The sequence below is a fragment of the Ranitomeya imitator genome, chromosome 1 (genome assembly GCF_032444005.1).
Source record: "Ranitomeya imitator isolate aRanImi1 chromosome 1, aRanImi1.pri, whole genome shotgun sequence".
Taxonomy (NCBI): Eukaryota; Metazoa; Chordata; class Amphibia; order Anura; family Dendrobatidae; genus Ranitomeya; species Ranitomeya imitator.
In genome coordinates this window covers 1,044,893,461-1,044,920,082 of record NC_091282.1, presented here as the reverse complement: position 1 = coordinate 1,044,920,082, position 26,622 = coordinate 1,044,893,461, and the positions used below count along the sequence as shown (strand labels likewise).

Genomic DNA, 26,622 nt, shown 5'->3' with positions numbered 1-26,622 from the left:
CCGGCCACCGACTACGCGCCTCAGTAAGATGTTGCCTCTGTCTCTCGGCACGACGCTTACTGGCTCTCCTTTGTGCTTGATCTCGTTTCCACGTTTCCACAATATCCTTCCCTTCGTGTCTCTTTCTTAGGATACCGCCGCAAGGTAGTGCAGGCGCGGTTCCGTTACGTTCTGTTCTGTTCGCTAGGCACCTGCCAGGTTCCCACGCCTGACAGGGACCCCCCTGTGCCTTCTCCCTGCAACACCCCCTGTCACGGGATGTTGCCTGGTTCCAACCCAGTCAGCTTCTGACTAACTTCCTTCCCAGCCCCTAGTTTTACCAGTGTGAGGAGTGGCCCAATAAATAAAGCCTTTTTCTCCCCCTAGTGGCCGGAGTGTGAAGTTTAATGTGTTCTAGTGATACCTGGTCAGGAGAACTCCTTGGTGCCATCAGACGTACCGCTGCTCCCCTTAGCGGCAGAGCGCCATACTGCAACGACCAGGTCTCTGGGGCGCTGCACTAGCATCATCAGTGACGCTGGTATCGGGCTGTCGGTCCCTGAATGTCTCCCCAGTACCCTGTGTAATAAGCGCAGCGTCTGGTCTGTTGTCTATATAGATGATCAGTAGTAAGCCTGCAGCAGGGTGGCGTCACTGTGCCCGATGTGCAGGACGACTAGCGTTGCCCTCACAAGTGATGTCACTGGTGTCTGAGGGGAATAGTGACACTGCTCTGCTGCTGGCTTATTACTATTCACCTAAGCAGACAACAGAGTGGACGCACAGGGTGGACGACACACGGGGGGTGAGACCCTGCACAAGGTGTACTCCAGGACAGAGCAGGGACGAGCCACTGAAATGAGCCACTGATTGAGATTCATTTCAGGGAGGGTGTCGCAGTGACCACAGACTCTGCCCCTGATGATGCTTCGTCTGCATATCCCAGCATGCATTGTGATACTCAAACGACTCGTCAAGCAGGAAGTAGAGAAAAAAATACATAAGCCGTTAGTGTAGTGGGAAAGGTTTACAGTATATTAAAAAACAGCTTACAGGAAGTTAGGAGAACAATTGCTTTTCCTTCGGACACCCCTTTAAGGTGTGTTTATTAGGAATCCTTGAGGAGACCTGGCCTCACTACCCTCGGGCTCTTCTCAGGGAAGAACATTGTTTTGGACTCACAAAGCTATCGCCATGAGATGGATGGATAGAAGACCACTACAAATTTCACGCTGGATGGGTATGGTAAGTATAGTATGTTCACAAGGCACCGATGTGCCATAGGATATAAAGGTTTTCTGCAATGTGTGCCTCCAATGATTCATCATGGTTTGGCCCTGATGGAGAGGTTTGAAAACCTTGGAAGGCATTGAGATAACCCGCATTCATGCTTCACCTGTGTGTGTGATGGCACCTCGGGCAGTGCGGATTCTGAACCGCCTTATAACCTCCCTAACATGCTTCTATAGGAGCTGTGACGTCACAACCCTATCAGGTGAGCGTACCTAGAATATTCTACACCCCTTTGTTACCAGTTAAGTCCCCATTTGCCCTTTTTGTCTGCCCAGCTTTACCATTTGCTTCATTCTGAAGACTATACAGCCACGGATGTTTGGTGGGTCAGTACGTGGCTTGTTTCTTAATATCTTGCATCTGTGTTGCCCCCCGCCTTTATTATGGGGACCTGCTGCAACCTGTTGTGCATTTGTGTCTGGATATGGTATTGCAAGTATGGCTGCTATTTTTTCAGTGATATCTTTCATATGATCATGGTAACTCCAAACTCTGCAAAATGTTGAGCCATACCCAAAGTCATCATTTCATTATTCCCTGGCCACATAGAACATGCTATAAAGTGATGAACAACCCCTATCAGGCTGCATTTACAATACTGTTAACCATTCCATTGTCCATTATAGGACAGCTATGGGCGGATTAATCAGCCGAGCCTATAATGAGCTCCATCAATTTTCTGTTCAGATGTCAATCATATTTCCATCCAAACTTCTTGTTCTTTTAGGTCTTCTGCTCGAGCCGTCTGCTTAGCAGTGATCTCTGCCCTCACACCACAGCATGTCACAACTCCGAAAACCCCACAATATGCTCTGGACCAAGGGCAGAGAGAAGCATCTTATAAAGGAGCTGTATTCACAGGTAACTGCTTAGAAGGTGCTGACCCTAGTTTAAAGGAGGTGTTATAAGAGGTGGCCAGGACCAGGGCATTGCCCCGAGTGGCCGGGACAGCAGGGCAAAAACCAAAATACGGGACTGTCCGCTGTATCCGAGACGGTTTGGAACTATGGGTAAGTCACAAATAACAGAGCTTGGTAAAGATACATTACCTTAACTGAATGGTTATGGAAGTCCGTCACTATGATTTCATTATTGCTATTGACAGCAGCAAAGTGGGGTCCTGGAGAAGTGAAGAATTAAACCATTTGTTAACATTTTGCATACAATGGCTGTAACCTGCACAAACACACTTATAGTAGCAGCTCTATACGGATTTACTAACATTCAGGTATATGGAGCATTTTTGGAAGTTAATACACAAGACATGAAACAGTCTGCAAGCAAATCAGCTGTGGCACAAGGTCTTGTTGCTGGATTGCCGGGGGACCCCGAGGTTGGCCCGCCACCAGTCAGATCATGAGATCACATCATACCCTAGCAATATGCCTCAACTTCATCAAACTGATACAATGAAATAAAATGGAAGTCATCATAAGGATGTACAGCAGATGAGCTATACACATATATAAATGGGCTAGACACGACATCAAGCGTACCTGCAAACTGCTTGTCTCCATTTCCTCGACTTCCAAACCTGGTGACTATTTTACCGTTTGGCTGAAAGATGAACACGCAACATGCCTTGTTGTCGACTACAATGATGTGCCCGTTGCGATCAACTGATACTCCTTTGGGACCCATCAATTTTCCGGATCCAATTTTTGTCTGTTAAGTAAACGCACAACAATCAGTACAAGGAAACAACAATTTCTGCTTCTTTATAAGAGAGCAGTGCCTTTAAAAGGGAAGCAGTCAGCAGGATTTCACCCTCGGACTATCTACATGAACATGTAGCTTTTCTAAAGACAAGTCCAGCAACATATTTACATGGCCAGTCTGTTCCTCCGTTACGGAGAAATCAGCTTTTGAATGTACATGTAAAATGAGGCTGTACATGAGAAGCCTCTGCCACTCCAGCTCTATTCCCCGCCCAGCCCAGCCTTTCCCTGGTTGACTCACAGCTCCCTAGCCTGAAGTCACACAGCACATGGTCAGACAAGCAGGAGGAGGCAGCGTTGGGCAGGGAATAGAGCTGGAGTGACAAAGGCTTCAGATCTACAAAGAGCTTCTCAGCCTCATTTACATATCAAGTAAGACGATGATTTTCCAGAAATGGAGGAATGGACCTTTACATAGTATTGCTGGACTGGTCTATAAGAACTTATAAAATAATTTAGTTTAGGTTGTGAAATTCTAGAGATTGACGCCCTTTAAAGACTTCTTGACATATCAGCACAATTGATCTATACAAGGGTCCCACAGACTCAACATTAAACCAATTGCCTTACATAGGAAACAGAGCGGGACAGCCAAATATTATGTTTACACCATTAAGGGGTTGTAGAATAGAACAATACCAGTCTTGTCTTAGAGATGTGTCGGATATTGTGGTTTTACACCATTCATTTAAGTAAGAATACGCTGCAGTACTAGACGTTGTCTATGGGCAGGAGGAATGCTGTTACTGGAAGAAAGCAGACTTTATGATCTTTAAATAAAAAAAAGTCTCCAGCCGAGATTAAAAAGAAGTTGTACACGATAAATGATCGATCTACAAAAAAGTAATGATTGAGATTAGGTTTAACAAGAACCTGAGGAGTTAGGATTTCCTATTGAGGGGTTAGGATTTCCTATTGAGGGGTTAGGATTTCCTATCCAGGTAAATGTTAGGTGGAGGGTCATAAGCATCCAGATCATGTCCGTGTCATGGATAGCATCTAGTGATGAATGAAGAACATAACTGCACTTTACACGAGGGTTACGGCTGTTCTCCGGTCATGCCCACTGTTCAGTTGATCGATGTCCCATGCAGCACAAGTATACGATGAGCGGTCCAACAATCAAATGAGCGATGGGCAGGATTAGAGAATAGCTGCTCAGTGCAGCGCCCTGTCCGATCGACTGCAAGAGAACGGGGCTCAGTGAGAATGTTATTTTACCCTTTCACTGCGGAAGGCGACCGGGAACGGAAATGATCTGGATGCTCTGCCTTTATCTAGATGAGGATCCCTGGCCTGAGCGGTTCCCTTTACACTATTATTAAGGACAATGGCGGCCTGCACCCTTCTTAACGTTGCAATATGTTCTGCTTTAAAACAGAGTGCAGAAGAATATTTGTTTAAAGGGAACCTGTCACCAGATTTTTCCCATATGACTAGCGATGAGCGAATATATTCGGAAACAGATTGCCGAATCTGAATGTGCCATATTCAGGCCGATTTTATATTTGATGATCATTTCCGAACAAATTTGCTCATCTCTACTCCCATTGACTCCGATGGCGTTCAGCGAATATTGCAAATACGGCGATTGTAATCCGAACCGAAAATTGAAATATTCTCTCATCTCGACATATGACGCAAGGCCAGTACCTGTAAGCCCTCATATACAGCATTCTATAATGTAAAGCTCCATGGAATAAATGGCGCTATAAAAATGTATAATAATAAATAATATCTGCCCCCAATCCGACCTGCAAGACAAGGAAAAATGCTTTTATTATACCCCTTCTTTTCGGGGCTGTCTGATCCGATGGGTGTCGCTGGTCTGAATCCGGGTCTCTTCTCTTCTTGTGATGCACAGGAAAAGTTTAGAGAGCGTCGGCACATGTGCACCGCAGGACTTACTGTGCCCTCAACAGGTCAGAGAGACGTGTGCCAGCGCAGGAGATGCTGGACACGAAGGAGGACGGTATCGCAGGAGAGAAGGTGCCGGTCCAGACCAGAGATGCTTATTGGACCGGAACGCCCCATAGGAGAGTATAATGAAAAGTCAGTTTTTGTCTTGCAGGGTGAAGTTGGGGCAGATATACAGCACATTCCAATGCAGTATACGAGGGCCTAAAGGTCCTGGCCTTAACTCATATGGGACAAAGCTGGCGACAGGCTCCCTTTAAAAAGAATTGCGCATGTAGATTTGCACAGTTATGAATGCAAACGTGCGGGTTTATTGTCAAAAAAAAAAAAAAGGTGTCATTTAGACCCTGTTCACACCTGCATTTTGCTGCACAGTTGTAAGAATGTGTGGATCTGTGTCCGAATAAACGCAAACTGAAGCAGAAGTGCCCCATTGGTTATGATGGGGTCCGACCGGTCTTGGTTGTGTGCAGAAAATAACTCAAAATTGTAGGTGTGAACAGAGTCTTTTGGGAACTTATATCTTGATGAGATTACGCTCCCACAAGCTTTAGCAAGTGCAATAAATATGTGGTTACTAAAGCCATAGATAGTTTACCTTGAACTTGCCATCACTGGAAAATATGCTGACCCACTTATTGTCATAGTCGGCAATAATGATGTCGCCACTCGGGTGCACCGCCACTCCGGTCGGCCTCTGGAGCTGTCCTGGCGATCTGCCTCGAATGCCAAAGCGGCTTTTGAACTGGCCGTCATTGGAAAATATCTGCAATAAAAGTAATACACAAAAAAAAAAAAAAGATTGCGGGGGCTTTTCTACCAAACAAAGCGATTACTACAATGATTCGCTAGCTGATTTAGCTGTTGCTCTAAGCCTTGAATCTGTACATTTAAAAAAAAAAACACACATACATAGATTTTCTTGTATTTTGTATTGTTGGTCATGTTTGCCTAACAGTTCCAGGTGGTTTTCCTCGGATAGTCACTGGGCTCTCCTGTGATGGAGGCTCTGGGCTCAGTATTTCAGCTTGGACTGTTCTCATTGTGGCACATTAGTTTTATTGGGTCTATGATAGAATTGCATGAAAATATTCAATATGTCTGACATGGGTAAAGCTTTACAGAAAATGAGGTTATGATGGCGGACAACAAGTCATCCCAAGAACAGATCGTGCACGGATATAGCTGAAGAGGTAATGAGGAGGTATGAGATGTACAGTGTAAGGGCATGTGCAGAGCGTCCGTGAACGCTGCGGGTTTAACTAGTAACCTCAAGCTGCATTAGTGAATGTGTCAAATCAGTTTTGCTTGTAAAAAAAAATAAATAAATAAAATTGGAGGTTTTACAAACATCTATCAAATCATGTGTGAAAAACAGACCGCACAAGGATGTCAGAGTGCTGTCCGATATTTTCAGGGATCCCTAGGATTACATTGGAGAGTTTGATCAGTGACGATAATCAAAACGGGACTTTTTGTGGACCACTCGTTATACAAAAAATACACGGACATGTAAACAGCTGTAGACTATAAAAAGGCATTTGTTCTATCAGAAAAAAACATGGATGGAACTTATACAAGTAAGGGCTTGTGCAGAGGAGCGTATCTTCGTTCTGTGTGTCATGCGACCACTGTTAGTCAATGGGGCCGGGCATATGTCCGATTTTTATCTTACACAGAAAAGGTCTGTGTGAAAAAAAAAAAAAGTATCGCTGTATGACCAAGTTTGATCTGATATTTGGATCATACTCAGCTTTGCAAGTTGATGAGTCTGTGGAAACCATAGGACTGCACGCTGATGGCATCAGAGTGCAGTCTGATTTCCACACACTGATGGAGAAAAAAAATATTTTTTCCATTCTGTCTTCTCATCCAAGAGAATGGGGTCACACCATGATCGTACTCTGATCAGAGCTTGATCCCAATGTCATGAAAAGACTAATATGATGGTTTTCTCCTGTAGAATCAATATCGCACAGCTCCTGGTTCTACCACCGCTGTGCATGGACACTGGAGGCTCCCATACCCCATAGTGTCAGTGGGATCGGCCCACCATCTAATGTGTACGGCGGCAGCCTGGAGACCTCCACGGAGTAAGGTCTGTTAAACACAGCAATGTCACACCGACCGCCGACTGAACGGAGACCACCTTACTCCCCCCAAACACGATGTAGCAGGGAATTAAAATCAGCAATTTTGGATGCAAAATGTTCAAACTTTTCTTCACTGGGGAAACAAGTTAAGAGGACTCCTCATCAGGTCAAAAGTGGACAGATTTTTTTTCCAAAGCCCGTTAGCTCCCCTGAGTATTCCAGTGTTAGTTTTGGGGGGGTTTTTTTTGTTTGTTTTTTTTTTTTAAACGCACCATATGTTTATAATAATAATAATCTTTATTCTTATATAGCGCTAACATATTCCGCAGCGCTTTACAGTTTTTGCACACATTATCATCGCTGTCCCCGACGGGCTCACAATCTAGAATCCCTATCAGTATGTCTTTGCAATGTGGGAGGAAACCGGAGTGCCCGGAGGAAACCCACGCAAACACGGAGAGAACATACAAACTCTTTGCAGATGTTGTCCTGGGTGGGATTAGAACCCAGGACCCCAGCGCTGCAAGGCTGCAGTGCTAACCACTGCGCCACCGTGCTGCCCATATGTTTAAAGAGTTGTCTGCTTCCTCCTCTTTGTGCTAATTTCTATGGTCTTTACCAAGGAGGAGTGGGGGGCTTACAGGACTATCTCGGGATGTGTCTTTCGACTGCCCTGTATTATCACCCTGTAAGAAACATCCCCTTGGTAAAGAAAATAAAAAATAACAATAATAAAAAGCCCCATATCTCTAGATCCATATGGCGGATTGGAAAATAAATGAAAATTGAGATGCTACAGGGGGGCGGCAGGAATAAAATAACAGCAAACACTGGCCATGTTTGACCTGGAGAGCGCATGTAAGGCAAAGTATATGCAATAAATGTCTGACAGATGTAGGTCCCATTAGACCCTCATTTACCTCTAGAAAAGGGGTCTCTAACCACAGTCCGCTGTGAATGGAGGGGTGCAGCCCTGCATCTGTCAGACATTTACGGCATATCATGTGATTTGCCATAAACCTCTACGATGAGAATACCCCATTAAACATCTATAGCGCTGCCTACAGATCTCAGTTAAAGTGGATTTCCAGTACTTTTACATTGATGATCTATAGGACAGGTAATTAATTAATAAAATAAGTAGAATTCTGACACCCAGCACCCCTGCCCCCCATAAGCAGTTACTAACTCTGGTGATGGATGTATGATAACAGTGTACAGAACACCCCAGCTCCGTTCACTGTAGTGTCTGCTGCTGGGTACTGCAGATCAGCTATAAATCAATGCTGTAGAAACTAATCTGCAGAAATCAGCAGCGGCCACTACACAATCTACAGAGCCGTGGTATTGGAGCGCCCCCAGACACAGGGCCACAGGTTACTCGGTACCGGTCATTTCTGTCTCAGTTCTGGGGTTGTCACGGTGGCTGGACCCGGTCCGTGACCCTGCTAAGGGGCGTCCAATAAAAGGGGTGATGATAGTTTGTCAAGGTTTCGTGACGCCACCTGTGGTATTCAGTCAGGGTGACCGACGCTGCTGTGGGGTCCGCTGGGGTGGTGTGATGGCAGCTAGATGGTATACCTTCCCACAGGTGAAGTGTGTCCTGAGGGCTTCCCAGTAATGTAGATGGCGATGGTGTGAGGTGCGGTCAATAACGAGGATACAGGGCTGCAGTCTCTTTACCTCTTTACTGAAAACTTCAGGATCCGCAATCCAGAGCACGGTTAACAGGGCGTTCTGAGACCGGCCGGTCCGATGGCACATCCAGAGTTCCTTTTGCAGGTGGAAATCGTTGCCTACCACTAGCACCTGTGTGTTGTAGTGCTTCCCTGCTGAGCATTCGGGATAGTCCTCACAACTTCTATTCTCGTTCTTTCTAATTCGTTCCAGTTCTTTCTAGTTCTCCGTCCCCCAGGTATGTTATGGCTAGGACGCACCCGTTTGACGGGAAGGCTCGGAATTCTTCCGGGACCCTAGAGACGCCCCTCTCCACGCGTTGCCCCCTATGTCTGCTTAGGTGATGTAAGGTAGACAGCCAACCTATAATTAACTGTCCTGCGGAGTTTGAAGTAAGGCATAGAGTCAGTTACTTCCTCGGTGTTCCGGCCACCGGCTACACGCCTCAGTAGGATGTTGCCGTTCTCCGGGCACGACTCCTACTGGCTCTCCTTTGTGCTTGATCTCGTTTCTCACTGTCCACAATATCCTTCGCTTCGTGTCTCTTTCTTAGGATACTGCCGTGGGTGGTGCAGGCGCGGTTCCGTAATGTTCTGTTCTAGTCGCTAGGTACCTGCCAGGTTCCCACGCCTGACAGGGACCCCCCCTGAATCTTCCCCCGCAACACCCCCTGCCACGGGATGTTGCCTGGACAAAATCCAGTCAGCTTCTGACTAACTTCCTATCCAACCCCTAGTTTTACCAGTGTGAGGAGTGGCCTAGTAAATAAAACCTTTTGCTCCCCCTAGTGGCCGGAGTGTGAAGTGTAATGTGTGCTGGTGATACCTGGTCAGATGAACTCCTTTAGTGCCATCAGACGTACCATCACTCTCCTTAGTGGCAGAGCGTCATACTGCAGTTCTCTGGGGCGCTGCAGTATCTCACTCCGTACATTGCTTACATCTGGGCACCAGAACTCATATCAGCTGTTCTGTGGGGGTGTGGCGCGTCGGACCCCACTGATCCTAATGGCAGGTCAACATAAAAGTACTGGAGAACCCAATTAATCCATGTTTATCTGGATATGGATATATAGTTCATGTGTATGGGCAGCATACAGCTTTTTTCCCCACCTGTCCTCCCTTCCAACCACGTGTTAGCTCCCTCATTGAAAGTAACCTACATCACTGTGGAAAGATTAGCGAATATGAAGCTCTACCTGGAGCTAAAAGCTGGGAGGAAAATTCACATTTTGCTCCAGTCAATACTTTGGACTTGTAGATAACAATGAGGAAAAGCTAAAGTGTGCGCAACTACGAGATGACATAGGAATGCAGAGTTCTTGATCAACACCACTTGGAGCTGTCTTAGCAGCTACTTAAAGGTCAACGACAATCTATATTATACCAATAGGAACCCTTTATGTACTAAAGATAACACAGATAAAATATAGCTTTTAATTAATATACCAATTAAAACCATGCCACAAATACAACCAGATAAACACATAAAACACACAACCGTGCACTCTGGGATAACCCTGCCAAACAATACCTCTTAGTACTGCCTACCTATCAGTGGAGGTTGGCACCCTAAACACAGATACGAGATTGGCGCCTCCTGATGATCCGCTGGGGTGAAACGCGTAGAGGTGTATGAAATATCAACACTGATAAGTATCGGTCTCACCCTCTGTTTACCATGCATATATCTAAGCACTAGGCTATCTTCGGCTGAAGATAAGGTTTTTTTTTTTTCTCTCCCTGCAGCTATATATGTTTTTGTGCCTTGCCATTTTTGTGTATTTACACATCTGTGTCTGATCATTATCAGGCTGGGATTTAATATTAGGGCTTCCCAGGGCCAGTCGTCGCTGAGTGGGGGCGCCATTCCGCTGACCAGTAGGGTGCCAACCTCCACAGCTAGGCAGGCTGCACAGCAGTAGGGTACAGAGGTAGTGAGGCCTATTTTTAATACACGAGCACTTTTTTGTTATGCACATTGTTGGTCTTTAGTCCGTGTATCTCACCCTGTCACAAACCTAGTTTATATATATGATTATTCATAAATATATATATACAGCCAGTTAGTCTGCCTATCTTTTTCCTGTCTAGTGTACGTGCTGGTCTGTATGTAACACCTATATTAGGATCCATACTAGGAGACATAGGGATAGCCGACGGTGAGTGGGGGCGCCAATCTCGTATCTGTGTTTAGGGTGCCAACCTCCACTGATAGGTAGGCAGTACTAAGAGGTATTGTTTGGCAGGGTTATCCCAGAGTGCACGGTTGTGTGTTTTATGTGTTTATCTGGTTGTATTTGTGGCATGGTTTTAATTGGTATATTAATTAAAAGCTATATTTTATCTGTGTTATCTTTAGTACATAAAGGGTTCCTATTGGTATAATGCAGAGTTCTTGCTTTAAAAAAATAATAAAAAGCACACCTGAACACATTGGTTGTTGCTATCCGCAATCAATATCTTGCCATTGGTGGATGCAGCTACCCCTTGAAGATTTGTAAATTCACCCTTATTTCTTCCTTTTGTACCTAAAAGTGATGGAGAAAACAAAACTATGGTAAAGTAATTGTAAGAACTTTTTATTACAATTAATTTTCTCTACTCTATACATTTAAAAGTGAAAGACAACAAACAACTGTAGGAGAGGCTATGCAACTTAGCCACTTATGAAAAGTTATATTGCTGTACAGAAGATGAAAATAAAATAAAAAAAAAAAAAAATCACTTTCACACAGGGCTCTTGGATTTCATTTTCCCTTAATAAGCATAGAATCATAGAATGATAGAGTTGGAAGGGACCTCCTGGGTCATCTGGTCCAACCCCCTGCTCAAAGCAGGATTCACTAAATCATCCCAGACAGATGTCTGTCCAGCCTCTGTTTGAAGACTTCCATTGAAGGAGAACTCACCACCTCTTGCATCAGCCTGTTACATTCATTGATCACCCTCACTGTAAAAAAGTGTTTTACTAATATCTAATCTGTATCTTCTTTCTTTCAGTTTCAGCCCATTGCTTCTTGTGTTTCCACGTGCAAATGAGAATAATGATCCCGCTACACTGTGACAGCCCTTCAGATACTTGTAGACAACTATTAAGATTCCTCTAAGCCAAAAACATTCCCAGATCCTTTAACCATTCCTCGCTGGACATAGTTTGCAGTCCGCTCACCATCCTGGTATCTTCAGTTTTTCAATGTCTTTTTTAAAATGTGGTGCCCAGAACTGGACACAGTATTCCAGATGAGGCCTGACCAAGGAGAAGCAGAGGGGGATAACAAAGCCCTTCATTTATAAACTGCATTTTGTGTTTACTTGTGTTATCTTTGTCTAATATTAAAGGTTTCAGATCACCAAAGAAATTTAAACTGTGACAAACATGCAGAGAAATAGGAACTCAGGAAAGGGGCAAACACGTTCACATTACTGATTATATGTAAATATATTATCACACAAACACAAAAACATCTGGTCCTTAAGGTACCGTCACACTCAGCAACTTTACAATGAGAACGACAGCAATCCGAGACGTTGCAGCGTCCTGGATAGCGATCTCGTTGTGTTTGACACGCAGCAGCGATCTGGATCCCGCTGTGACATCGATGGTCGGAGCTAGAAGTCCAGAACTTTATTTGGTCGTCAGGTCGGCGTGATTCGTCATGTTTGACAGCAAAAGCAAAGATGCCAGCAATGTTTTAACATGGAGCGAACAACCAGAGAGAACGAGAAGTGAGTCGCCGTTACGTCACTGGATCGCTCCTGCATCGTTCTGGAGCTGCCGTCTTTGACATCTCTACAGCGACCTAAACAGTGACCCTGCAGCGATCGGCTCGTTGTCTATATCGCTGCAGCGTCGCTAAGTGTGACGGTACCTTTAGAAGGTGGCATTACAAAAACACATGACAAATTATATTATGCCATCAAGAACTAAACCGATATCCAAGAAGTATCGTTTCTCCTTGCAGAGAGTGACATGATAAGCATGCTGAGATGAGGAGACGTAAAGCCGCAATGCTCCTCTGGGAATTTGCAAAATTGTCTCTTCAGAGAGGAAGAGGACTAGAACTCTAGTGCCACCAATTGGAAGTAGCAATCCTAACAGTCAATGTCGAGCCTTGTCACATGAATTAGGAGTAATAGCCAAACCAGAATCTCAATTTGCAGACACTCTTTCGGGGTACTGCCCCTCGTCAGTGCAAAGTGGAGATCTGGTTTGGCTGAGTCAGAGGCGTCTGACCGATATCCAAGCCAAACCAGATCTCCGCTTTGCACTGACAAGGGGCAGTACCCCGAAACACAGTATCTGCAAATTGAGATTCTGATATGGCTTTTATCCCAAGTCATGTGACAAGACTCTTTAAAGGGTCGACACTGACTTTTAGGATGGCTACTTCCAATAGGTGGCACTAGAGTTCTAGTCATCTTCCTCTCTGAAGAGACAATTTGCAAAAACTAAAAGGTACCTTCACACTCAGCAACTTTACAACGAGAACGAAAACGATCCGTGACGTTGCAGCGTCCTGGATAGCGATCTCGTTGTGTTTGACACGCAGCAGCGATCAGGATCCCGCTGTGATATCGCTGGTCGGAGCTAGAAGTCCAGAACTTTATTTGGTCGTCAGGTCGGCGTGTATCGTCATGTTTGACAGCAAAAGCAACGATGCCTGCAATGTTTTTACATGGAGCGAACAACCAGCGAGAACGATAAGTGAGTCGCCGTTACGTCACTGGATCGCTCCTGCATCGTTCTGGAGTTGCCGTGTTTGACGTCTGTACAGCGACCTAAACAGCGACGCTGCAGCAATCGGCCTGTTGTCTATATCGCTGCAGCGTCGCTGAGTGTGACGGTACCTTAAGCCGAAATGCAGAAGTAATGTGAAACAGTAAGTACACGGTTACTAAGGAAATGAAGATATTTAGTAGCAGCCTGGCACTGCTAATGAAATGCCCTGGATGAACTTTTTCATCAGCAAGTGTGACCACTTCTATAAAAGACGTTTGGGCAGTTGCTTGTCTGGAGCATTCCGATGTATGTTAACACAATTCCAAAGAGGAAAGACATCAGCAATGATCTCAGAGAAACAATGGTTGCGGCTCATTAGTCTGAGATGGGTCATAAGGGTTTGGCAAAAAAAAAAAAAAAAAATTGGAATCCATAATTTCTACAGTCAGAAAGAGGATACATAAGCAAAAGTGGAAAACATCAACACAATTGTCAATTTTTCCAGGAGTGGATGACCATGCAAATTCTTCTCAAGGCCAAACCATGCAACGCTCAGAGAAATTGAAAAAAAAAAACCCAAAGAGCTAAAGCTTGACTCTAAAGGCCTCAGTTAGCAAATTAAATGTTCAAGTTCATTACAGTACAGTTAAATAAACTGAACAACTATGGCTTGTTTCGAAATGTCGACAGAAAGACCCTTCCTTCCAAAAAAGATCATGGCAGCAAGGAAAACGTTTATAACATTGTATATCAACAAACCACAAGACTTCTGGAACAAGGTCATTTGGACAAAAGAGACAGAAATGGAGATATCTGGCTACAATGCAAGACGTTTGTGCAGGGCAAAGATAAAACACAGTGTATTATCACAAATGTTTCATAGTAATTGTCAAGGTCGGTCGTGGAGGGGGTGATGATTTGGGCCGTTTTGCAGACACAGGACCTGGGCAATTGAGTCAACTATGAACTCCTCTGCAGGTGTGGATGGACTACAAGGCAGCTTGTTCTGTGGTGATAATCTCCTGCTGATAAAACACTGGATATATAGAAGCAAAACACTGCTCAGCAAGTAGCACATCAATAATCAGGGTCTCTGCTCCTACATCATGTTGCTCTCAGATTATATAGCAAAAACCTGCTGAAAGATTCCTTTATTTAAATGAACCACTCTGTAGAATTAACTAGAAATTAGAGAACTGATCATTACATCTTACATGCGGTCTTAAATCAGCCCAAATACACTATTCTACCTTTACATTTGTTTGTGATGATCAGGTGCTCATCAGATTTAAACTTTACTTTTTTATGCAGTAACTTTTTTTTATTAAAACCTGCAGTACTATGATAGTTCCGCTCATGCTTGTAAACATAATTAAAGGGAACCTGTCACCCCGAAAATCGCGGGTGAGGTAATCCCACCGGCATCAGGGGCTTATCTACAGCATTCTGTAATGCTGTAGATAAGCCCCCGATGTTACCTGAAAAAGACGTTATATTATACTCACCCAGGGGCGGTCCCGCGGCTGGTCAGATCGGATGGGCGTCTCCGGTCCGCTGCGGCGCCTCCTATCTTCTTTCCATGACGTCCTCTTCTGATCTTCAGCCACGGCTCCGGCGCAGGCGTACTTTGCTCTGCCCTCTTGAGGGCAGAGGATAGTACTGCAGTGCGCAGGCGCCGGAAAGGTCAGAGGCCCAGCGCCTGCGCACTGCAGTACTTTGTCTGCCCTCAACAGGGCAGAGCAAAGTACGCCTGCGCCGGAGCCGTGGCTGAAGATCAGAAGAGGACGTCTTGTAATGAAGATGGGAGGCGCCGCAGCGGACCGGAGACACCCATCCGACCGGACCAGCAGCGGGACCGCCCCTGGGTGAGTATAATCTAACGTCTTTTTCTCCTTTTTCAGGTAACATCGGGGGCTTATCTACAGCATTACAGAATGCTGTAGATAAGCCCCTGATGCCGGTGGGATTACCTCACCCGCGATTTTCGGGGTGACAGGTTCCCTTTAAATAGCGGCATAGTCTTATAGAAGCCCGACATGTAAGCAAAGGCGCACACGGGGTAGAAGAGCTGCGGGCTTTACCTGTAGATTATGCGTCGGTGGTTGCATGCTCTGCCAAGCCGTATAATTCAGTTATATAATTCTACATTTTTCGGGACACCCTTCACTGCAACAAGGTAAATAAATACTCTAGAGCCCATGTCACTTACCTACTCTAAATATTAAGTCATCCTCTATAGGGTTTTCTTTCCTCTTCCCTGTGCTGTACATACTCGCCGGCCTCTTCACTGCCTTCTGTTTGACGTGGCCACTGCCAGGAGACTTCACTCTCCTCTTCACCCCCTCTGTTGTGGGGGACACGTCGGCCGACTTCACCACCTTCAGCTTAAAGGGGCTGCCTTTAATATGCTGATCGTAAAGCCTCAGAGACAGAGTAAAGTCCCCTTCCTTTGGAATTGTAAACAAATATTCATAGGTGCCATTTTTGTTGTCTAGAATCTCCCCATCCGTGACACTGCCATCGGGCGTGAAGAGCTCCGCTGAGATATAGGCACTCCCAGTCTTGCACAGCTCGCCGTCCTTGTCCTTTGTAGTGATGGTAACAGACATAGGCTGACCCACCACACTCTGTCTCAGACCTTCACCGGTGGCCACCGTTTCAGAAGCCACAGCGTTTGTGGTCAGTATGGTTCCAAGATTGTGAATAGACTTTTTCAACCCTTCAGTTTCCACAATGAAGTCCAGTTGGTCGTTCTCATGAGGATGCAAAGGGAAAACCTGCTCCGCCAATTGATTTAGCTTATCGCTCATCTGTTTCTTCACTAGTAAGACCTCCGTCTCCGTCCCATGGTTTAGTGCTTGTGCTGTAAAAGTGCTACAACTCTTAATACTATCCTGCCCTTCAATTAACGTGTCTAGCTGGGCCTGGAGGACCTAAGACCAAAGTACAGAATGCAGTAGTTAATTATTTGACTAGTAAGAAACACCCATCACTACACATGCACGCTCCTACATGAGACTGGCCGCTACTAGATAAGACTCTTTATACATCAAGAGTTTCATATTATACACAAAGCTTAGAAATTTGGACAAAGTAAAGTTGGCTGAACACTCCTAATAGCCAAACAGCTCAATAGGTTATCAGCTGAAGCCCCTTCCCACCCTCTCTATACACATGCACGCGCAGTACAGCCTGACCAATGTTATTTTAGAAGAAAATGAGCTGCTGTCAGACTAATGTCACTTAACATTTGCCATTGGGGAGTAAGGACACATTTTAGATGGCCCCTTTGCCTGAAGTCATGTAACACAGAGGCTGTCAGTCAAGCAGGAGGCTAAGGTGCTGGTATGGGAATAGAGCTGGAGTGACAGAGGCCTCAGACCTACAAATAGTTGTTTGGCCTTATTTGCATATTAAATCAAACCCCGATTTCTCAATAATGGAGGAATGGACTTGGCTATATAAAAGTATTGCTAGGCATGCACATATAAATCATATTGGGGTGAAATCCTACTGACAGATTGCTTTTAAAGGGGTAATCCTGCGGGTGAAGGACTCTACTCACATGGCATCTGTTGGAGGTTTGCCAGGTCTTATGCATGGCCAGCAGGCATCTCATCTGTCCTTTTAATTAGAACAGGATGCAAATGTGGCACCCCTAGGGGTATTTGCCACAAAAATAGTTACTGACAGTAAATGCAAATACTAAAATAGCAAGACTGCACTACCACCTCCGGCCAGAAGGGGGAGCTCCAGAGACTCCCCTTGATCCATTCTGGTCTGAGAGAAGAACTGGCAGTTGGGCTAAGGAGCTGAAAGTGAGAGGTCATACAGTTGAATCTCTAACAGCCCTGTGACTGTTACCAGGCCTAAATCACCGGCCTGAGGAGAAGAGGGATAGAAAAAAAGGACATTGTGAGAACCGGGTAGCATTAATCACTACCCAGAACAGGCGCAAAGACGGATACCGGATCCGTGGCTGTATTCATTACATATAATACAGCAACCGGAAAAACGTGAGGTGATATCAGCTTCACTAGGGCCGGACGCAGCAACAGTCACAGAGTTCAGCGGTACTCCTGGAGGGGGTAAGCCGATAAAAGGACTCGGGTTGCCCGTCGAACCAGGACCCGGAGGGGACAGATTGGGCCGGCAGCCAGTTCACATACAGCAGCAGGGCCACACAGATATTGCGTACAATAAGAGGCGAAGACCCCAGCAGGGTCAAAGTAACTCAGAGTTCCCATACAGACTCCGGTGACAGGACTGGTTGTAAATCCTTTTTTGTTAAAGTAAACTGGTTAAACGTTTCAGTGCCTCAGTCTTTCATTTGGACAATAGCCATCTATCCAGGATTGGGATCATCACCGCTGGGAGAACCTACTGCTGATCAAGTAAGTGCTTGTTCCCTCACGATACCCTTTACACTGTGCATTGCCTGAGGCCACAGCACCGGGTCAAGCCACCCGTGACACCCCCCTCAAGAGACAGACTCCATTGGTCCGGTGCTGGGTACCCCGGTCTCTTGGGCGTCGCAATTGGCGTCACGAACAGGATCTAGCCAGCCCGTATACCGGGTATTGTGTGCCGTGATTGGAGCCCAAAACTGTGAAAACTTGGATGAAAAATCTTGAAAATTGACTTTAATAAAGAAAAATCCATTCTCCATTGAAAACTATTGAAAGTGACTTTTCCCCATTGGTTATAATGGAGTAAAGATGGCCGCCATCCCCTGAGGTAATCACTTCATAACCGTTAGGCATGAGACTGTTAATTGAGCTACGCCATCACCTGAGCCCCAGTCTAACTGAAAAACTTCAGAATCCGCCATTACAGAGCGCGGTGGGTGGGAGCAGCAGGGGGCGTGTCATTGTGGGCGGCACCAAGCTGAGCGCTCTGACATCAGAGCAAGGGGAAAATCGATCCTGCTGCACAGCGGAACGAATCTACACTATCCCGACGGAAGCGGAGGACCGGAAGGGTCCGGATTAACTAAGGGGGCACAGTATGTCGCAGCAAGGAGGCGCCGCAGCACCCGGCGACGCTAATGCAGCTGAAAGACAGAGTGTCGATAGAGAGTCCGGTAGCGCAGCGGTGCAAGGAGTGGCGCCCATCATGCCGGTGCTGATGCCATATACCCCGGGTGGCCCATGGCTTCCAATGTATGAAGGTGAGCCTAATACCCTTGACGATTTCAGAGAAAAGATGCTGGCCCATTTTGACATGTTCCCTGTGGGTGAAGTTCAGCGTGTTAGTCTCCTGATGATGCAGTTAAGTGGCCATGCTAAGCGAGAAGTCACAGCATGGGCAGCTGATCTAAAAGGCACTGTTGAACGCATATTTGCTGGATTAAAAGCTACATTTGAAACCACTGCCAGCAGCAAAGCTAAAGTATGATTCTTTAATTGCAAACAAAAAGTTAATGAGGGCGTGAGAGACTTTGCCTTAAACCTGCAGGAAGCCCTTAAATCACTTACACTGGCTGAACCCATTTTTAACACCGGAGCGGATAAACTGCTAAGAGATCAATTTATTGAGGGACTCTACACCCCTTCTCACCGGGGGCATGTGAGCATGCTTGTTTTTAAGAACCCTGAATTGACATTTGCCCAATTAAAGGAGAGCGTTATACGTCTCCAGCTGGCAGAGGCACCTCGGGATCAGGATCCTGCGCAACTCATGGCAGAGGCTCCTCAACAACATGGAGTACCAGTGACATCAGCTATGTCCGGGGCCATTGCTAAGCCCCTGGGGCCCAGTACTAATGAGGCTCTTCAACAAAAGCTTGACTCTTTAGCTGATGTTGTTGCTTCAATGGCTAAAACCATGCAGGAGATGAGAGGACACAAGATGGAGTTGGCAAACTGTAGAGAGGATGTTCCATGGATGAGACCCCGGAGATACCCGACATGGAGAGGACGACCCCGCGACCGCTACCAACCGGATGGACAGCCCATTTGCCGCCGTTGCCAGCAGCCAGGCCACTTTGCACGAGATTGTGATTTAAACGGGAATCCCCTGGGAATGCGGGCCGCTTCGCAGGAATGAACTTTCAAGGCCCAACACCCTGGCACGACAGGTACATCGGAGGACGACCCATTATCCCTATCGTGCTGGACGGAATGCCCCTCAACGCTTTGCTGGACACAGGTTCCCAGATTTCATCTATACCGTATATCCTTTATAAGAGGTACTGGGCTGATGCAGATATTGATAAAGGGCCCTCTGATGTTGAACTAGATATATGGGCCAGTAATGGTAAGTTGGTACCGAAACTAGGATTCAGGGAGATGACCATAAAGATTGGTAAAGTAGAATTGAAGAAACAGGGTATAATTGTTGTTGATGTTGACCGGCGGAACTGTGAACCAACTGTATTGATAGGAATGAATGTGTTAGAGAACTGCTTTTCCGAAGTCATTTCTGTCTTACAGCAAATTGCTGAAACTGCCCAATCCTGCCAGCAGAGAGTTCTCCGGAGGGAAATAAAAGTATTGATGTTAAGGCAACAGGTAGAAGTTGCAGGTGGAGAAATCGGCAGTGTGAGGGTAAGTGATCCAACATCTATTGTAATCCCACCAAAAACAGAAATGCTGGTATGGTGTAGAGCAGCCATTGGTACTAAGGGACGAGATTATCAAGCCTTAATAGAACCAGTGTACACCGACAGCAGGCCCACTATACTCACAGCACGAGGGATAGTCGAGGTACACCGGGGACGAGTGCCGGTACGACTTTTGAACTGTGGAGAGGAAGAGGTCACTTTGCCAAGGTATGCTACAATGGCAAAGCTATATACTGTTGACAACAATGCCATCACAACCATTGAGCCCTTAGAACCAACCTGTCAGGTGGAAGGCAATGGCTCAGATGGAGAAATGGAGGATTGGTGCCAACAGCTACACGTGGGCATAAATTCAACACCTACCCATCAAAAACAAGGGGTGTATAGGCTAGTGACGGAATATGAACAAGTTTTCAGTAAACACCCATTGGACTTCGGACGGATAGAAGGGGTAGAACACACAATCCCCACCAGTGACCATCCCCCAATAAAAGAAAGATATAGACCCATACCGCCCGCTCACTATCAATGTGCAAAAGATATGCTGAGGGAGATGAAACAGGCCGGGGTAATAAGAGACAGCTGTAGCTCCTGGGCGGCCCCTCTAGTGATTGTCAAAAAAAAGGACGGAACCATGAGAATGTGCGTAGACTACCGGAAGATTAATAACATCACCCATAAAGACGCCTACCCCTTGCCTAGGATAGAAGAGTCCTTAACTGCTTTGAAATCTGCTAATTATTTTTCCACCTTAGACTTAACAAGCGGGTATTGGCAAGTCCCTGTGGCTGAGCGAGATAAGGAAAAGACGGCATTCACCACACCAATGGGTCTATGTGAATTTAATCGCATGCCGTTCGGACTCTGCAATGCATCCGGTACCTTCCAGCGGCTGATGGAATGCTGCCTCGGACACAAGAACTTCGAGACCGTCCTCCTGTACCTAGATGATGTGATCGTCTACTCAAAGACTTACGAACAACACTTAATAGACCTGGCAGAAGTGTTCGAAGCCTTATCCAGGTATGGCATGAAAGTCAAGCCATCCAAATGTCACCTTCTCAAGCCAAAGGTACAGTACCTGGGACACATCGTGAGTTCGGAGGGAGTAGCACCAGATCCCGAGAAAATAAGCGCCATAAGGGATTGGCCAAGACCTACCAGCGCAAAAGAAGTGAGACAATTCCTGGGATTGGTGGGTTACTATCGCAGATTTATAAAAGGATTTACCAAGTTGGCAGCACCCTTGCAAGACACCTTGGTAGGGCAGACGAAGAAACCTTCAAACCGAAACCCTCCTTTTCAGTGGAACGACGAAAGGGAAGACTCCTTTGAACAACTAAAGAAGGCACTAACCGGAGAAGAGGTTCTGGCATACCCAGATTACCATCAACCTTTCATCCTCTACACCGATGCCAGTAATGTGGGACTAGGAGCGGTGCTGTCACAAGAGCAAGAAGGTCGGGAGAAAGTCATCGCCTTTGCAAGTAGAAAGCTCCGGCCTACTGAAAGAAATTCAGAAAATTACAGCTCCTTCAAATTGGAACTACTGGCAGTAGTTTGGGCTGTGACTGAACGTTTCAAACACTATCTGGCCGCTGCAGAATTTATTGTCTATACTGACAACAATCCGTTGACCCACCTGGACACAGCCAAATTAGGTGCGTTAGAACAGCGATGGATAGCCCGGTTATCTAATTACAACTTCAAGATCAAGTATCGAGCAGGTCGCAAGAATGGAAATGCCGATGCCCTATCCCGGATGCCACACTTGAGAGATGTAGAAGAAGAAATGGGGGAGCTTGAAGAAATTGAACTACCAGCCTTCCATCATCCCAAGGCAAAACATCATCAGTCAAGTACCTATCAGAAACAACAAGAGGTGAATTTAAATCCGTTAGCACACCATAGATGGGCTGACACCCAAGACAGCAATCCGGCTGTGAAGTTGGTGAAGGAACTGTTAACTGAGCAAAGTGCATATCCCGATGAGGATGCCCCAGAAGAGACGCATCAACTCTGGAAAGAGAGAGGCAAAATGTTCCTGTATCAAGGGAAGCTCTGTAGAAGGTACACCAATCCGAAAACACATGAATTGGTTTGGCAGATTATCGTGCCTAAACAAGATGTCAAGATGGTCCTCGAAGCTTACCATAATGGTGCTGGTCACTTCGGTTGGAAAAAGTTAGAAGTACTTCTAAGAGAAAGATTTTATTGGGTCGGGATGAGAAAATCAATCGAACAGTGGTGCAGAAATTGTGGCCCGTGCAACCTCAGAAGAAACGATCAAAAGAACCAAAGAGCACCACTGCAGCCCATAATCACCAAACAACCACTTGAACTTGTAGCCATGGACCACGTGAAGTTGACACCAAGCCGGTCTGGCTATGTCTATGCCTTGACCATCGTGGACCATTATTCACGCTTCTTGGTAGTAGTACCCGTAAAAGATCTGACAGCAAAAACAGCAGCCAAAGCGTTCCAAACGTACTTTTGTAGACCCCATGGATATCCGGAACAGGTTCTCACCGACCAAGGTACAGCCTTTGAATCAGAGATCTTCAGAGAATTCTGTAATATGTATGGTTGCAAAAAGATCCGGACGACGGCCTATCATCCACAAACAAACGGCTTATGCGAGAAGATGAACCATATTGTAATAGAACTACTAAAGACTTTACCTGAGGCAGAAAGGAATCAATGGCCAGAGAAATTGCCTGACTTGGTGGATCTGTATAATCATGTCCCGGTGAGTTCCACCAATTGCACCCCAGCTTACCTTATGCGTGCAAGACCCGGCCAATTACCAATCGATCTAGAAATGGGAATTCTGAAACCAGACGCAGAAGTCCAAGACTCCAATTGGGATATCATACGGCAAAAGCAGTATCGCCAAGTGCAAGAGAGTGTGGAAAGAAGCCTTCAGCAAACTAGAGAAAGACAAGAGCGAACTTTCAACCAGAATGCTCTAGCGACCCCATTAAGACCAGGTGACCAAGTGCTCAAGAGAAATCGTCGAACCAATAAACTGGACAATCAGTGGGAAGCCGTACCCTACACAGTTTTACCAACAAGAGTGGATAATCCTAAAATGTGTCTCATTAGCAAAAACGGAGGCTTAACATCTGTACTAGTGTCAAGAGACAATCTTAAATTATGTCCGGAAGCATTGAAAGAGCCAGACGTTGTCCAGCCAGAACCAGAAGTTATTCAACCCATACAGGTTCAACCAGTAAAGGAAAAAGAAGAGGAAGTGTATCACACCTGTATAGGAGACTTTCCCAAAACCCTACTAACATACCATGGTGCAGTAGTGGTTCCCATGGTGGCCTTTTACCCAACACCAAACCCAATACCAGAAGTCCCAAGACAGGAAGAGGCTGACCCCGTACTACAGGAGGTTCCAGGCCAGGAAGAACAGATTCCTGGTCAGAGTAATCCCATTCACGGTGGACTTGCCAACTCCATAGTCGTGGAATTATCTTTAGCAGAGCGGGCAGATACTACATCCGCAGTAGACAGTAGTACACCACATGAAGAGACACCGCTATTACGTAGATCACAGCGTAGTACCCAGGGTCAATTACCGGCCAGGTATGCAGATTACCAACTATAAAGCTCATAATGTGAATTGTATATATGTTATGCCGTATATAGTTAAACAGAAAATGTAGTATAGTCATTGTTATCAGTCTGCAACGTTTAAGCCCAGTGCCTACAGAGACTTGTCTGTATGAACTTCTTGCATATTCTTGAACTTTTTATCAGCCCGGAGGCACTAAATCAAAGCTCCGGAAAGACTGCTTTTTGAACTTTGCTCCTCGCTCTTTTTGAACTTTCTTTAGACTTTATATTGATAACTCCGTTGGAAAAATGGAACTAAATTCCTGGACACAAAGTGCAGTGCCTTTCCTAGTACCTTCAAGGATAGAACTGTATTAATGGACGCTATTTGAAGTGACTTTGTACAGAACTATATTTTTGTTTCCTCGAGTGGTTTTTGTAACTTTTCATTTTTAAGACTCTGTACATATTAATTGTTATTTCAAAATGTTATTGTCCCACAGTCCCGGAGTACTGTTCTTAACTAAGGGGGAATGTGGCACCCCTAGGGGTATTTGCCACACATGCAAGATGCAAATGCTGGTTGTGCTCAAGACCTGGAAAGTGGCCACCAGACGGGTCAGTAGCACCCGCAAAAGCGAGAAGAGCGGGATAAGCCTTTTAACGGATGTTACACTCATACAACTTCATTTTTTCACTAAAATGAGTAACATGCCTTATGCTTCAGCCCATAGTTCACTTCTAGCTCCATAAGTAAGACGCTCTTCCGAACATTTAGTGTTTTCTGCAAGTCCTCGAAGGTGGAGTGAATTTCCTCCACTATGCTGGACTTCTGTGCTGCGAGCTGATTGATGATCTCGGATACAACCTGTAATGCCGAGTCTATTTCTGGTAATCTGAAATCATGGAAAGAAATGGAATTTAAAAAAAAATGAAGAGATATACATATCTTGTAACCAATACATACAAGCCGGCCATGGAAAAGCAGGTATTCCAAGGATGTATGCTTGTCCCCTTCCCCTGTGCAGCCGTGGTCTACAATGGCAGTGACGGGGTTATATTGTGAATTACATCCAATTATTTACAATGTAATGGGAATTTCTTTTGGCATTTATTTGTGGCTGAGAACCAAGACCCCGTGTTCCCATTAATCACATCATGCTGCGGAGCACTATATGAAAAAGCGGGCCTACTCCAAAAGAAACCCATACCTCTTCTTGACGGCATCCAGCTGAGCCTGTAGTGCGGCCTTATGCTGCTCCACCACATCTTTGAGGGGCACGGTGGGGTGCTCGGCGTGCTCCCCTCCAGTACAGTCCTGGCACATTGCAGTCTCACATGACTGGCAGTAAAATTCCATGACCTGCAGCAAACAAAACAAAAAACGGAAAATTATTTACTATTCTTAACCTTAAAAAAATACACAACACGCAGTTCTGACAGCAACGTATTCCCACATCAAATCCATACCAAGCTAATGTAATATGAAATATGGAATATATGTAATATGGAAACTCAGATTTTACAGCAATCCCTGTTTTTGCACTGATATATATGTTTTTCTACAGTTTAGCCAAAAAGAACTGAACAATAGATAAATCAACAATAGCAATGGTTAAAGGATTAGAAAAACATGGCAGCTTTCTCCCAAAATTGTGCCACACCTATCCAAAGCTTGGTAGTTTAAGTCTATGGAGAGGAATTTGCACTGTCACACAAAGCTTATGAACAAGTGTGGCAGTCATGTGTCTCTAATCATCGACAATCTCGCTAAACATTCTTATGTTATCTGATTATTTTTCAGCACGAGTCCATTATTATTGTAATTATACAACAGCCAGCAGGAATCAAGGGAAAATTAAATACAAATTTTCAGACTGACCACTGGGTTTTTTCTTTACACTCCGCCATCTGTTCTTTCAGAAAATTCACATGAATATTAACAGCAATAGACCCCATCTTGTGTACTGAAGCATCTAATGAGCATGTGCAATAGAGGGGGAGAAGGGTCAACAGTGACATTACGTTTTAGAAATGGCGGATCCTTTGTAGTGATGAGCGAACGTGCTCAGATAAGGTGTTATCCAATCATGCTCGGGTGCTAACAGTGTCTTTGGCACGTGTGACAAATATGTTGGGAGTCGCCGCAGCTGAATGTGTCATGGATGTTCGACAGCTGCAACACATACAGGGATTACACGGAGCACACGAGCATGGTCAGATAACACGGTAACCAAGCACGATGGCTCATCACTAATCCTTCGTTATCAGTGGTGTATAAAACGTTACCCATCATTATCCTGCCTGATGATAAAGTGTGTCTCAAATACCCCCAGTGAGAAGTGCAACGATGTAAAGTTTTGTTTTGTTTTTTTTAAATATGGATTGTGATTACCAATTGCTTACAATATTTTGGAAAAAAAATGACATATATCCTACACACAACTTAAAATAAAACCCGATTTAAAATGTCCAATAGGTCATTTTCTGATTAAACATTACCTTTAGGCTGTGTGCACACCTTCCGGATTTTTCGCTATAAAAACGCGATAAAACCGTGAAAAAACACATCCATTAAGCATCCTATTAAAATAGAATGCAATGCGCAATTTTTGGGCGTATTTTGCTTTTTTTTTTCCCGCGAATAAAACGCAGCATGTTCATTAATTTCCCGGATTTCCCACTATTTAATGCATTGAGAAGCTCCGGGAAACAAAACACGAAAAATCCTCACCAAAAAACGCAAGAAAAAACGCATGCGGATTTCCTGCGGAAAAAGTCCGGTTTTGTTCAGGAAATTTCTGTAAATAATCCTGACGTGTGCACATAGCCTAAGGCCGGGATCACACATGCAAGAAAGACGGCCGAGTCTCGCATGTTAATATCCGACCCTGCCGCCTGCACTCGGCCGCATAGCTATACATGGAGCTGCCCACTCCGCTCCGGAGTGCAGGCGGCAGGGCCGGGTATTAACATGCGAGACTCGGCCGTCTTTCTCGCATGTGTGATCCCGGCCTTAAGGTACCGTCACATTTAGCGACGCTGCAGCGATCTAGACAACGATCCCGATCGCTGCAGCGTCGCTGTGTGGTCG

The 26,622-nt window shown here is 45.4% G+C and overlaps 1 protein-coding gene across 5 annotated transcripts in view; it reads right to left on the bottom strand.

Annotated features, from left to right (window-relative positions):
* The window catches only part of TRIM2 (tripartite motif containing 2), a 202,125-nt gene that overhangs the window by 5,094 nt on the left and 170,409 nt on the right, over nt 1-26,622 (bottom strand). For all 5 annotated transcript variants that reach the window (XM_069744090.1, XM_069744087.1, XM_069744091.1 and 2 more), the window contains 7 exons: nt 24,740-24,891; nt 24,244-24,424; nt 15,609-16,332; nt 11,104-11,207; nt 5,506-5,673; nt 2,769-2,937; nt 2,322-2,392 (listed from right to left, as the gene is read on the bottom strand). In XM_069744090.1, coding sequence (XP_069600191.1) covers nt 2,322-2,392; nt 2,769-2,937; nt 5,506-5,673; nt 11,104-11,207; nt 15,609-16,332; nt 24,244-24,424; nt 24,740-24,891 — 1,569 coding nt within the window. The remainder of the gene's footprint in view (nt 1-2,321; nt 2,393-2,768; nt 2,938-5,505; nt 5,674-11,103; nt 11,208-15,608; nt 16,333-24,243; nt 24,425-24,739; nt 24,892-26,622) is intronic.